Source organism: Rhea americana, unplaced genomic scaffold, assembly GCF_003343005.1.
Source record: "Rhea americana isolate MKP2758 unplaced genomic scaffold, rheAme1 scaffold_65, whole genome shotgun sequence".
NCBI lineage: Eukaryota > Metazoa > Chordata > Aves > Rheiformes > Rheidae > Rhea > Rhea americana.
The window spans coordinates 2497377-2512536 of record NW_028186812.1 but is presented as its reverse complement, the minus strand read 5'-3'; the positions used below and the strand labels follow the sequence as shown (position 1 = coordinate 2512536).

Here is a 15160-nt window from a genome sequence, read left to right as displayed (position 1 = left end):
TTTGTCTTGTATATGTTTTGGTGTATTTTGTAAATATGCCTTAAACTTAAAGGATCCCCAGAAACAGCTTAAAGGTATAAAAGCTGCTTTAAAGAGGTGTGCTAGGGARGGGGAAAGGACTGCAAAGCCACTGGACCGATCAGCACCTCTCTAAACCAGCCTCTTTGCTTAATTCACCTTGCAAAGCCAGTACTCCATCCTCTGCTGTTTCTTGGGGAACTTTTTCGTTCTTTGCTGCCGTGTCCCTCGGAGAAGGCTCTTGCACTGTGCGGGCTGAGCGGGGCAGCGCAGCATCCTCAAACACCGCTGGCATTTGCAGGTTATCCCGTCAGGCAGAGGGTGCTTACRGTGGGTGCTGAGACGCTGAAGTGAGTTGGTACACTCAGATTCTGTCTTTCTGTCAGGAGCTGGTTGCTTGGCTACCATCGGGAAAAAAAGCCAGTGACTAGGGCTTTTTACATGCTGTCTTTTTACCAAAAAAAAAAAAAATGTAGAAAAGACATAGCATTGTCAGGTCGTGCAATATATGTAATGGCAGTATTCAGTGCCAGCATTCTGGGTTGCTGGATCCATACTCTATGACTGGGGGTGGCAAGTATTGATGACCTTATAATGTAAGGTAAGCATTTGCTTTCCTGCTACTGTTTGTGAAACAAAAGGGATATATAGTCTGTTTTGGAAAAAGGAAAGGATTAAACTGGTATTGCCAAGTTTCCAGGCAGTTAGGAGACTCTCCAGAAGAGCTAAACATTGTTTAATAGGAAAGTAACAGTGTTTAATAGGAAAGAATCAAAGAAGAAAATAATTGCTATTTAAAATATTTTGTACTTTCAAACTCTAGATTTATTTACTAGCCATGTGTTTATTGATTAAAATTTAATTATATGAAATTACTGAATATATACAACATGTGTATTTTCTGTTTAAAAATATCTTCTGGTCCACAGTAACAAAAGATTGTAAGACAGTTGCAGTGCAACAAGTCAAACACAATAAACGAATCTATACTGCACTTCATCTTACAGGACCTGTATCGCCCACTCTCTTCGGATGATTTGGATTCAGTAGGAGACTCAGTGTAAAAGAGAAAATGGAACAGTGTTTATGGTTTGTGATTTGGTGAAGGTTTAACTTTTTAAAAGAGAATAGCTGCTAATTTACAGTAACAGTGAATCACACAAAAGAGTTTTGCATATTTAATATATAAAACATGGGGCCAAATTAATTCTAAAGCGTGGGGGCATTCTTGGCTTTACCACTGCTTTTAAATGCAAGAATTTGTAATGAATGAGCCATTGAACATGTCCATCAAATACAAAACAGCATTGTGCACACTTTAACAGATGAAGGTTGGATAAGGTGAATATAACGCACAGATCCATAGTGGGCACATTTATGAATAGAACTCTTTTTATCWTCTAAGGTACTGATTATATGTTCTGTTTTTAACATATGTACCTTTGTTCGTTTTGATATGAACACTTAATGAATGCTTTGCTTTACCAATGAAGAGGTAAAACTGCAGAAAAGAAAAAAACTACCGTATTAAACTGATTTTACCATGCTGCCTGATCCCGATACACACGTCTCGATCTCTCAAATTTCATTCTTTTCAGTGTTTAAGCTGTTTATCCAAACAAAAAGAAAAGGAAGAAATCATGTGTCTGAACAGAAAGTAAATGCTTTCAAATGTTAAAGTTATCTTTACTGTGTTACAATTTGATGACAGAAGAGTATTCACAGGCAACATGAATGATTTACCTTGCAAGAGCTGTTAATATGGTCACACTAGTGTTGCATGGATAAGTAAATATGGAGAAAAACATCTTAAACAGGAAATATGTGGGCCTGCTGGCTAGCAGCATACACACAAGCTGACACGCATTGATGACACCTTTTGCTGAAACACATTTGGCCTGAGAAACTAGTATTTTTTTCACTTATGTTAAGGAAAGGAATGTTTTTTTTTGTTTGGTGTAATAAGACATTTTATGCCATTTCTAAATCAATCTTTTTAAAATGAAAGCATATGGAAATGATGGAACTGTGAATCATCCTCCTATTGACCTATTTTCTCTGTTTTCATAATTTCTAGAGATGGTCATTTTATACAGCATGAATATGCAAAACTCCTTTAGTGTTAAGTAGATCATGCATTATAACCAGTTGCTTAACAAATATCTACTAATTCTAYTTGTTTTCTGCTGCTTTATTGTGCAAATCTTAGTCAACTACTCTAATTTACATAATAGCAATGTTTCCAGGTATATGTTGCAAATTGATTTAGTATTTATCTGTTGTGTTTAAGGCCATAGTATAGTGATCACACACTTCTACTGTCTTATACATTTCCTTTCAGTATCTCAAAAAATAATGATTTAAAATTAGAAATCAGTGTGATTCTGACCTTCAAAAAAATCTGTAGAGAWGATATTAGTAGTGCTTTAATATATGTTGAGATCAGGAAATTTTACATAGTAAGAAAAAAATGTTTAGCTACTGCATGCCRACTTTTAAATGTACTGAAATAATACACTTACATTGATTTGTCCATAATAAAAGTCCACAGCTAAAAAATGTTGGCATGTGATATTAAGGCTTCACTGTATTATTAGCATTTTTTTCTGGAGGATATTTACAAAAATAAAAGGGCAGCAGAATACAAAACTTACCTTCTCTGTTTCTGTTACTTGGTTCTAATGTCACCTGGAGAAAAAGTCATTGATCTGGCAGGTTTGCTGAAGCAGTTAGATCATTCCGTTTTAAAATGCATGTTTTGCCACTCCTGCTTCAAGACTTCAGATTTAAAACTGTTTCCAGCAATGTGAACAGTCCCCCGCCACCCACTCCCGATTCAAAGGCTGTCCTGTTCTACTGGAAAGGTTCACAGCTGTGAAGTTACTTGCATTTCTGCCTCTTAGGAGAGCACGGCTTTGTAAAATACATTCCTCAATCCCAAGAAATGCGTATTAGGTAAAGGTGCGCTGGGATCAGCTTCCAAATATTCAGAGAACTCCTCCACACTGGAAAAAAAAAAAAAAAAAAAGATAATTACTGACTTCTGGAGGATTGCTTTTGTCTATAAAGAAAGTAAATTTCAGGAATTTTGTTTTCCCTCCCTTCTTCCTTACAGACCGCTGCTGCTTAAAGCAGTTTATTGTGTGTGTTTGTTCTGCACAGAGAGCACAGCTTGCCAGCAAACGTGAATTCCATGGCTTTGCTTAGCTGTGGAAAAGAAAAATGGACCTTATATCAGTAATTGTTATCACAGCAAGTTTTCCATCAAAACTGTTTCAAAGAGTACGCTAGTTCATAACATTTAATCATTTCAACATATGACTTGTATTAAGGGGCTATTTGGGGGCAATATGTATCATTAATATTTCATTTAAGGAGTGAAGGTCCCTTAGAGATCGAAAAGGTACGCTGTTTATAGACTTCGAGATCCCTCCTGTGTGGAATGTAATTCCCATTATACCTGAGCAGAAATGATATGTTTCTTTTGAGCAAGAACAGAAGCTTTCAGTCGATTGGTGAAACTGAAATTGTGTTTCTTGATACTGTAGTTCTGCTTGCAACAGCGCAGGGTTTAGTTTGTCGCTAGATTTCATCAACTTCATTAAATAACAGAATCGCTTAAGCAACTTTATAGTGCTTGACCCTCTTATAGTTCTCTTTATGCTGCATTATTTGTGCCTACTATATGGTGATTATGATGTAGCTAAAGACTCTTGTGTAGATCGTGAATGCTTTGCTTCTCCTTGAGCTTTATGGATACTTGTGATTATTTCCCTAATGCTTTATGCGACTTTCTGTTATTTTTCTCTCTTTTTTTTTTATGCAACACACAGTTCCCATGTGAAGCACAGAATTCCTGTGTGTGTATGTGTACGTTTATACGCACATGCACACACACGTACGCACACAGATAGGTACAGATCAGTGGTTTTGAAATCCGTGCACATGATGTCACATCTGTGGCTTCTTTAAATGAATCTGGGGGCRAAATGTATTCTGGGGAGCCGTTCATGTGGCGGGGTTTGCCATAGCTCTGTCAGAGTGACCGGAGCTGTGACACTCTGTATTTGCTGAGCAACTCCCCTTCGGGATTACATTCAATATTAACAAATCTCCTGTACAAATGAGGGCTTAGTTCTGCGCCATGTAAGTGGCAAAACCATGCTTGACTTCAAGGCGGGAAGGATAGGGCCTTATGCATGGAAGTACACGTACACAGGCTGAACATTAATCATCGAGTCCGAACGATATCCTTTTGACGTGTGTCTYCTCGGGAAGTGCACTGTTCTGCAGCGCAATTGTCGAGTCAGCAAATATTAGAAAGTTTTTCTGTAGGAATCTGTTGTAAAGTCTTTAACAGTCAGACTGTAATGTGAAAATTGCTTTTYAATTTGTAAAATAATTCAGGGACAACACGTTACATTTAACTTTTTGCCCTTTAAATCATTTTCACAGGGCCTRTATGGCTGCAAAATTAAAATTCGGCAGTATTAATATAAATATTCATCTGTCATTGTGRATATATATGTGTATTGTAAGAAAGGTTACATAATGTTAAACAGCCTTGAAGGACACGAGTTGATATTGGTTTGTTTAAAAATTGAAATAAATTATAGTATTTGTTTTTACAGTTTCATGTTTCACACTATGATGTGAACTTTATATAGTGCGGTATGTTACAGAAAATGTCCTCCAACTCTAAATGTTAAAATGAATTAACTACTATAGAAAAGAGTCTTTAATGAACCTGTTTTGTCAAAAAATAAGTTGAAAATTGAACAAATATAAAATCTGTAAGGTGCTAAATTACCTCATCACTTGAAAAATACTGAGATTAATGTCATCAATGCTTTTCCTTGTATCCAGTTAATAGTATACAACCAAATAGAAGATTATCCTTAATCTAATTTTAACATTCAGTTTATCTGTTAGTGATGGGATGATATCTTGTAACTGTGAGTGATCAGTAAAAAAAAAAAAAAAATCCTACTTCATGCAGCCAGCAATAGCTTGACATGTAGATAAAAGTCAGCGAGCGGTCATCACACGCGTTCAAAAGGGGTGAGATAGCTCACAGGAAACCCCTCCGTTCAGAAAGCCGTGCTTTCGGAGCAGAACAGGGGCTCYGCCGAGCTACGTTTGCTGTAGTAACACTTTTTACTTGGCTTATTTTGCCTATTTCACCTTGCACCTGAGTTTTGAGAATTGCGGAGTGCCCTTGACTCCCCATTGAAGTCACTGGATGTGTAGATACATGTATTGTGTATGCACAGTTTATAGAGGGGTTAAAAACACATGCAATGCACACACCCGTATTTGTATGCATTTTAGTGTCTGTATTTGTGCATGTTGATTATATTCAAATTTGCTTACATTAATCCTCAGCAGTGAAATATGAAAAAAAATATACTGTATTCAGTGTGTACTTGTTGTCTGATGTTATATGAGGTAATTAGTTTGTGGTTTGCCCTGCAATACAGTGTTTTGGGATTTAAACTCTAGTGAAAGAGGAGCTAACAATGTTTCTGCTAAGGCCTCTTCATTTTGTTAGTTGCACTATGATATTGTAAATATTGGCACATTTACAACATAAGGTAAAGATTTTACAAAGTTCTGCATACAATTATTTTTTTTAAACAAAAGTGCTTGGATATTTGCTTTTTCAAATATACCATTTTTGTATTAATGTGATGCAGCAGACCAAAAAGAAAGCTGTTGATTTATCAGCAAAAAATGTAAAACTTGCAAAAATAAATGCCGATGAATGTTTTATTTCGTATAATCAGCTGAAGAAAATCACCTTCATTTTTGTGCCATTGTTTCATCATACTATGTTGTACTTGTGTTTCATATTTGACCATGTCATCCTGGTTGCAGTTTGTTGTTTCGCTAGATTTAACATTACCGTAGATTATTGTAAGCGGTGTAATAAATATATTTAAAAAATACACACTGTTCAGTGAGTTTATTTTGGAAATGTGAATAACAGGCTTAAAAAAACACTTGTGGTTGGTATTGCGTGTTCATTTTGGATTGGCATTGTGCATCTAACAGTTCACTTAGTGTCAGCATATGGGATTCATGCGTCCAAACGGGTTCCTCTATATAGTAGATGCATTCAGTACCTTTTTAAATAATAAACTCTGGGCTCTAGTCTGTAGATGTAAAAAGTCCTTCAAGGAAGAATTTTGTTTCTGATGGGTCCTTTAGAGGCAGGAAATATACCTGCCGTGAACTGGTTATGGGTAAGTTTGTGTGCACACGACGGGATAGATTGGAAGTATGAAGTGAGGAATCAGTATGCTGCACCCAAAGCGACGTACCAACTCCCTGCTGAGAGCGGAGCTTCGGCAGCGCTCCTCCTAAYGCAATCGTTACAGCAGTATGCCTGCAAAAAGCTAAGAGGACTGAGACGTGCCTACTGTGTTTCAAAATAAGTACCTGGTTTCCTTGATTTGTCTTTCTACTCCTTAAAAATATGTATCTATTTCCAACTTTTATTTGGTGGGGGGCAGGGGAAGAGAGACGATACGATTTATGACACTCCATCTCCTGCTGGTGTGCTGCCTCAGATCATGTTCAAACACTCTCTTGAAGGGATCCGCAGGGCTGACATAAATGCTAGTTTTGAAGCTCTGTTGGTTATAAGTAACTAGGTCTGCCTAAAAAAGACATGCAGACGTGGAAGGAAACAGCATTATAGGAATGAGAGGTAGAAACAAAACAATTGAGGTTTATGTCTCTACCCAGTAACAGCTAAGAATATCAGGAAAGCTTTTAAAATTCACTTCAAATAAATAAAAAATAAAAGTCATGACTGTGCTGAGTTCTTAATGAGATGGAAGAAATAGGAACTCCTTTGACTGCCATTGTATTTCCATTTCATTGCTGAGTGGAAAATTTCACCTGTGTATAACTTTAGAAAAGGAAAACAGAAACCTTCAGGGGGCACTGCTGCACATGTAACTTTTTATGGTAACCACAGGATGGATACAGTAACGATAGGTCAACTTCCGATATCATGAATCTGATACATTTAAGTTTTTAGGACCATCAATCTTTTCTCAAGGATGCCAAAGGTTGAGCGAGCCTGGAGCCTGAGTTATAGCTCAGCTTTGGAAGTAGCAGGGGTTAGGTTTAAGTTTACTGTTAAATAGTGTATGGGAAAGTATTTTGATCTTTCAGAATTGCCTTTTTGCACAAACCGGCTGAGTACCTAAGCAGTCGATGCTGCAGCTTAATGAGAGGGTCCGAGCAGGACAAAGCGCTTCAGTTTGAAAACTCAGCTGTGGTTTCCTGCAGCCTCTCCCGTTTGCCCCTCTGTCCCTCCAAGAAGGAAAACAGCACGCGCTCCTAAATGACGTACGCCCAAGTATCCCTTGTCTTGTTGGAACTTAGCTTTTCTCCGTGCTGCGCAAATCCTGCATTGCCTACATGGAAACTGTCTCATTTCCCCCTGTAGGGTCTCTTTTAAATGAAGTGTCTTAAAAATGCAGTGTGGGATGTAGAACTGCGGACAAGTAGCAAGCTTGCATACATTTTCCAGATGAAGGCAGTTTATAAATAAATGTGGATCTTACATGTCAGTTTAGTGTAGTGTCTGAATTTGAAGAGAAAACAACTGCATCATTTCGCTTTCTGTATGCTGGATTTCATTGCCTTCTATGCAGCACAAAGACTGGAGATTTGATGCTTCTCTGCAAAGTAATTTTTTGCCTGCTTTGTACTGTTTACATGAAGACTTTTCTTCCCTCTCAGTGGGGTGGGCCAAAAAATCTAATTAAACAAAAATCAGGAACATTTTTCACTGGACAGTTGAGAGATAAAGTTTCAGTCTATCCCTTTGCTTCTGTCTAGACTGAATAATAAACTGACTTTGTCTTCTAAAAGTTGCATCAAGATATGTTTATTTTACTRTTTTCAAACCAGCTGTCCCCTGCTTAACCTTTTAAAAGCATTTTATTTTCTGGAGACTCACTATTGACTCACTTCTTCCTTGCCACTATTATGTGTTACAGGAATTTGGGGAGTCTTGCAAAGTCCTTTAAAGCTAATGCCTGCACTGTACTGTTGTCTTTATTTTACCATTAAACACGATGAATTTCAGGCTAAGGAATGGGCTATGTCAGAAATTCGTGACAGATACCTTGCCAAGATTATTTATAACCAGACTGAACATGTCAGACATTGCAGGCTACAAAGAGGTGACTGTGGTTGTTTAACTGTTTTGTTTTGTTTTGTTTTTAATCCTGTTTATCTTTGCTGAATTGAACTTTATCCTACACATATTACTGATATGTACAGCTTTTTCTCTTTACAGGCTTTTAAAATTCTATAGAATTCTTAGGAGTAAGTGAAATCTTAGAAGGCATCATTTAAAGACATTAAAAATCCCCCTATGTTAGGCCTCATTCCTGAACTTGCAATTTGTTTACTAATTTTGTTCTTGGTTTCATTAATACCATTTCTAAAAGAGCAAAACTCCGCATGAGCTCCAGTTTAGCTTTACACCTGTGTGCGTTTCTGTTCCTCACATTTCATCCAGATGCTTCCTTCACGCTATACAAAGGGATCTATTGTCGGGRGACGCTGCAGACTCCATATGAGCTAATAAAGGTTTTGAGAGGTTTGGAAAATACAATACAGTGTTTGGTTTTCACGYTTCAGGAATCTGAATTGCATTAACAAGCTTCCTAGACATACCTGTTTAGTTTCCTTTCGTAGTTGCTGATACTGATAGTCCATAAAAGTTATTCCTGCTCCTGAGTTGGAATATGATTTTAAGATTAATTTAGGACGAAGGTGAGTATGGGRAGAGTGCAATTAAAATAATGTTTATTTTAATGCCTCTTTTCACTGAATTTGAGGAATTTCCGTTGAGGTACAAACTATTTACAAAACATTTGCTAAATAAATCTCCCAGTGAGACGTGGATGAAACTCTATAGTGCTAATGTTTCTGTTCACATCAATGAGATGTGTGGTGTGTTGGCCATCTGTTATATAAACCTGAATARGATCTGAAATCCTTACACCAAAGACCTGATTTTTTTATGCCATCGCTTTTGTGGAGGTGTGCCATAAAAATGACCATGTGCTGGCAACCTGTGCCACTGGACCCCTTTAAATCTGTGTAAAAGTGATGACATTTCAAGCACCTCAGCATCTCTTAAAGTTGAAACAGCTAATTGCATTAAGGTCTGTGGGCTGAAGAGATTATACTCATGCTTAGTTTGTGTCCGTCCCCCCCCATAATATCCCTGATGGGATCTACAGCTGTGAGAGCAACCGTGTGCACAGCAGACTGCCTGCCTCCCCATGGGCAAGCCAACTGGAAGGAGCACCAAGAGCCACAAGGATTATTGGACCCGGAGGGCTTTCAGCTGGTGCAAAGAACGAGCTAATTAAAGTCTAAACGAACTGAATGTCCTTYTAGCTTAAGTAAAGATAAATAAATAGATGCCTGTGTGGTATTCTGGAGGACTGAATAAAGAGGAAAATATTCTATGAAAGATTTGCCTAGTAACGTCTCTTTAATTGTGAAAGAAGGTGGTCTGTGCATAGACATTGCAAATATATTTAAATGTGCAGCTCCTAATTTTTTWAAATCTGTTATTTTAATGGGAGGGGCTCAGCAAAGATAAGAAAAATTGTACGTTTCTCTCAGATTTTCTAATTCGGTAATTTTAAAAATCCCAGTATGTGTTTTGATCATCTCTCTCTTTAGCTACTGCGGTTGTGTCACTGATAAACTATCCATTTGCCAACACACTTGTACTCTGCACAGCTCTTAGTAAAGGTGGTGTATGTTTTGTTTGCAGATCTGTAATACACTATATACTAGTAATGCTTCATTTCGGTACATCTTCAGTTATAAATAACCGTCTTAGCCTTCTAGTTCTTATTTAGTGATGCAAACATGGTGTCAATAAGAAAATAAATGGAGGCACTTTAAAAAAGACTAGATCTCATATTATAATTTATTTCCTTTAAAATTTATATGGACCACTTTTTTTTTCAGTTTGGTTACTAAACTTAGGCTAAATATCTTTTTAGGCAACTATACCTAAGACAGCTGTTTAAGAGTGAGTTTATATTTGAGTCATGTATAGGGGGTATTAAGACTGTGTTTAAAGCGAAACACTGAAGTATTTTTGCTGTAGTGGGACCTGGAAGGATTCCAGTTTGGGAAGGACTGCGCAGTCACAGATCTCATCAAAACCAGAGCTGAGGATCCTTGAGAAATCAGTTTCCCAAATAGAAWTTTGAGTCGCTCTAGATTACCCATTTTGAGAAAATTTAGCCATCAAGTTAAGTGTTAATTTTAATGTGTCTCCCGTTCTCACGGACCGGAACAATGAGAGCAGGACTCTGTGAAGAGGTCCTCAAACTGCTAAAGAAAGCTGCGGTGGTGGGTAGTCACTAGTGCTTGACCGAGCATCTGCTGAGGAGTGTAATCTCAGCATTTAAAATGCAAAACTGAATAGGGTAATTGTTTGGTAATCTGTTGAAAATCTAGTGCTTCCACTTACCTTTTTTGTGTTGTGCCCTTTAAACGATGTAAAGATTATTTCCTGATTGTATATTTGTATATGTATCAAATATTAAACATTTAAATTATAATTTCTTTAAGAAAATGCTGTATGAAGGGAAATGAAATAAAAAATTGGGTGCCTAAAAAAAAGTAGACACAGCTGAATGAGTAGAAAAAGCATGTTTTTTCACTTATTCTACAAGCAGGAGTGTAAAGAAAATCTGTGATTATAAGCTATATAAAAAGAGTGACTTTGAGAGTGACTACTCCAGCTCTGAGAACTCATAGCATTTTCCTGTTACCTTGATCTTCATCTGCAGATTTGCTTGAAAATGAACCTAAGGTAAGTTTTTACTGAGATATCTAGCAGAGTTTAAACACCATAAACATGTCCTAATCATGAAACAAGAGCAGTAATATCTTAGCAAGCTGCATGAAATTAGTCACTGCTCATTTTGGTCATTGARAGGCAGCAAATATGATCCAAAAATGAATGCATTTTTTAATTCTGATCAAGACTAAGAAGAAATGCTTGGATGGATGCAAAGAGTGAGCTGGTGATGAGCAAAAGAAAAAGCAGACAAGGAATCTCTTGGTAGACAGGGAATGTGCAAGCTCTCAGGATTACTAAGTGAAAAAAAATAGGCTAACTTCAGCCTTGGTCTAAATCATCTGACCTTAATCTGTTGTGGGAGAAAATAAAACTTAGTCTGTTCGAATGAACTCAGGATACTGGTCAGCTTCTGACTCTGCTAATTGCATCCTCCCTGTCTCCATAGTCTGCAAAAWCTTTGTCCACTACATTGTTAGTTATTCTTGTTCCAATCAACTTCTACATTCCACCAGTGGTAGATGAAAGAGTTTCTCAAGAAACTCTGTATTAAATGTATAAAGTGGATCGATTCTCTGATTGTTGGCATCTAGATGCTTTGCAATCACAGGCCAGGATCTGATCTCTAATATTAGTTACATGCAGTACAGCTTATGATTTACATAATACATAGATTCAAGCAGGTAACTGAATGCTGCAGCACTTTGTAACRTTTCAGCATGAAAACTATGTGAACCCAAGAGAGCTCTTGCTTTAATTTTGGAAATKCTCTGAATATTTCTCATGTTGCAACATGAGCACCTGAGGAAATGCTCATTTTTGCTGTGATATCACTGTTACATTTGTAGTTTCTTTCAATTTCCATCGAAGATGGAAGAATCATGAAGATCTGTTTGTACAATCGTTATACAGCACAGAATAAAAGTTTTGGGTGAAATCCAGTCCATCTCATGTGTTTGTATAATTTTACCCATTGAGATGCCTAATGATTCCTAAAATAAAAATTTCATGTGTAAGTGGTAAGACAGAGATAGGTGCTTTGGAAGGCTTCTCTACTTATGCCCTGCCTGCTATACTTTTGGTATCCAAGTTAGGTGGCCAGGCTCTCCTTCTGGAGCCTGTAAAGGTATTTTCTTCTTGCTTAGACAATCAGTTTACTGATTCTAAAGATCTAAAAATGAGGTACAGTCTCATGCTTCAAGTGGGCTGTRTCCAATCACTTCCTTTTCTAAAAAAGCAAGCATTATTCATGCTGCATTTTATTCTCTCTGTACATTTCATAATGAATTCACTAGTCTAGAACATAACTGTAGAGGTTTTCATCAGAGGGGAATATGCAAAAGCGATGAATTCAGCCCATAGCAAAACCAGCTTCAGTCAGATACTGTACTTCTAGTATGTTAGGTTACTGATGTCCCTGAGAAAACAGTTCCCTACCAGTAGAGGGCACGCAGCTACTCAATTTACCCTTTCAAAATGTGTCTGGAATAGGGAGAAACTWCTTTTTCTAGTGGAATATACATAAATATGTAGCTGCACATAATGAACTGAGGATCTCTACATTTACATGGGGTACCAGAAGTATAACGTTTTTGGAAAAATTGGACTCATCTTGCATGTCCCTCCACAAAAGAAAATTGAATATGCGGAGATATTGAAGCCCTTCTGGGACGTCTGTCCAGTGAGAACATGCTGTGGCTGCTTGTGCTCTTTAACAATCATCTGTTTTCATTTGTGTCTGTCCATTTCCAGAGCTCCCAACACAGTGGCTCCTCTACCTCGTTAGCATCCACCAAAGTTTGCAGCTCTATGGACGAAAATGATGGACCCGCAGAAGGTAACACTGGAAGGCTGACATTTCAAAGCAGTCAATGTGGTGATAACAGCAGCTGTGTAGGAAATGAGTCATTCTTCCTGCCGGAGCAAGTGGGAGCGCTGCAGGCGGGATGACTCTCCATTAGGAGGCTCATCAGTCTGAGTGAACCAGTTCAGGTTCACTCCAGATCAGATTTGATCTCTACCTTGGACATCCCTATTCAGAAATGTTTTTGTCACGGCATACTCTGGGTATTAGCTGTATGGGTGACACAGTGCTGACTGGATCATTTCACTATTTTTTTTTGTCTCATCTTACATGATAGTAGAGAACATAGTGCTATCCTGAGTCCTTACTCGGAAATGACTAGTCTCACCACATRCTCAAGCTTCCAACAAGCTGGCTAAAGGATAGTGTCTGCTCTAATACTGCCTGTTCACACGCACATATGCATAAGTGTGTGTGTATGTTCTTGTCTGACAGTAACTCTTCATGCAACTATGAATTCCAGCAAACCCCAGCCTCCATATGTCATAACATTCATAATACTGAATTGAAACAAAGGACAGATACAGCTATAGTTAAAAAGTGTTGTCTTGAAAAGTATAAATTTAAGTCATGTCTTTGAGAGTCATTTTTTAATGTTAAAATATTTATATAGTATGTATCACCTGAAGCTTACAGTCAGCTTTTAGAGGCATGTTAAGTATTTGTAACTCGCTATTTCAGATACATTTAAAAAATAATGGCACATGAATAAGCACTAAAACACATGAGACTACAAACTTTTCTTTTGCTTAGACACTATGTAATGCAATTTTACCTAAACATCTGGTRCCCAGGTTGCATGTGAGGTAGTATTATTGAGAACATTTGTTTAAAAACTAAATATCTAATATTGGGGGGAGGGGGAGAACTAGCACTTAGCACATGAGGAGTTTTATGGATGTCTCAGTTTACAGGATGTAATAAAATAAGTGCTTGAGTGTTGGACTTCTTTGGTACATACATTTAATCATGCTGTGTTAAGGAGTTCCAACCCTTTTTGGAGGCTGGTCTGCACTTGTGCAGATCACAGAGGTCTTTTCATAATTAAAAGAATACAATTTTGGTTTTATCCTGGGGGCATATTGCAACAGGAATGGTAAACTATGTAACACTCAAATGGTGGTATGTTTGAGTCTTATTTTTCATTATTGTATCTGCATGAAACCTGTTGAGTATATACAATGTCAGCAGCATGGTTTCATTGTACAGTAAGTGAGATACTGACTCCGAATGGTTTCCAGGCTCCTAAACCATAGACTTAAAATGCATGTTATGTGCAACATCTGTGTTTCCTTCACTAACAATAAAAATGTACTAATGATTCTTTCAGAAGTGTTGGAGGAAGGCTTCCAGGTTCCAGCATCAATAGCAGAGCGATATAAAGTTGGAAGGACTATAGGAGATGGAAATTTTGCTATTGTGAAGGAGTGTATAGAAAGGTGAGAAGGATAATTTGCTTATTACTGTAAAAGCAATCGCTAATGTCATGCTTTTCTAGATAATGTCTTTATTTGTAGAATATAGGACATGTGGAATAAGCTAATGTCTTAATGCGAGATGGGAAAATTGGACTAATACCCTCTCTTGTGAAAAAGGAATGATTCCAAGGGACAATCTGTAAGAATTTAAATCTTTGTGGGCTTTATRTGTTTTTTCTGCTGTACTAAGCACRGTTTTACCAGKTCTTTGTGTTAAGTCTTTCCTGTTGCACTGAAATAACATCTTTCCTTGCAGAATATTCTTGCAACATGCTCTTTATGCTAGACAGGTGAGACATTTTACATCTAAGAGCATTGTGTAAAGATGACAGGAAGTTTTGTGTGTAGTGTAGTAGTGGTGGTGGAAAAAGCACCGGAAGGTGGCTTTGGATCCATCTATTCTACCGTCTAACATGGAGCAGTAACCTCTTCTGTGTTTGTCTTTAACAAAATRTGTATCCAGCTCCCATGTGCTTACTTGATACCAATATATGAGCCCTACCTAGCTTTAGGAGTCTTCAGCACAGGCATCAAATCTAACCTCTTCAGGTGCTTGTGAAGAGTGGAGAAACAGTCACCCTTGAAGACAATCTATCAAACTGATTTTAGACAGTGACTCTAGGTTAGAGAAGTCACCTCTAATGTCTGTGTCACTGAAAGTGTCCAGATTGACTAGCTTAAGTGTCAGTTTCTTGATTTTTTCAGATTAGTCTTGTCCACCCTGTTTGAACTGGCTCAACTCAGCCTTAAGGGTATGAAAAGGAAGGAAACAAAAGACAGAAAGGCTCTGAGCAGAAAAGCAGATGCCTTTTGGTGGTATTGGTAAAAAATAGGAGAATATGATGTAAAAAAAGACAGAGAGAAGATACCAGTATCCGAAATGATTATGAGACTGGTCGTGTTAGATGGTAGCACTGCGGAGAATGCAGGAAGCAG

The 15160-nt window shown here is 37.6% G+C and overlaps 1 protein-coding gene across 3 annotated transcripts in view; it reads left to right on the top strand.

The window, feature by feature from the left end:
* The window catches only part of DCLK1 (doublecortin like kinase 1), a 249508-nt gene that overhangs the window by 189840 nt on the left and 44508 nt on the right, over positions 1 to 15160 (top strand). For 2 of the 3 annotated variants that reach the window (XM_085320664.1, XM_085320665.1), the window contains exons 6-7: positions 12635 to 12719; positions 14077 to 14185. In XM_085320664.1, the coding sequence (XP_085176790.1) occupies positions 12635 to 12719; positions 14077 to 14185 (194 nt within the window). Of the gene's footprint in view, positions 1 to 1025; positions 5969 to 12634; positions 12720 to 14076; positions 14186 to 15160 lie in introns of those variants that run through there. The other variant, XM_085320667.1, reaches the window with a different exon arrangement.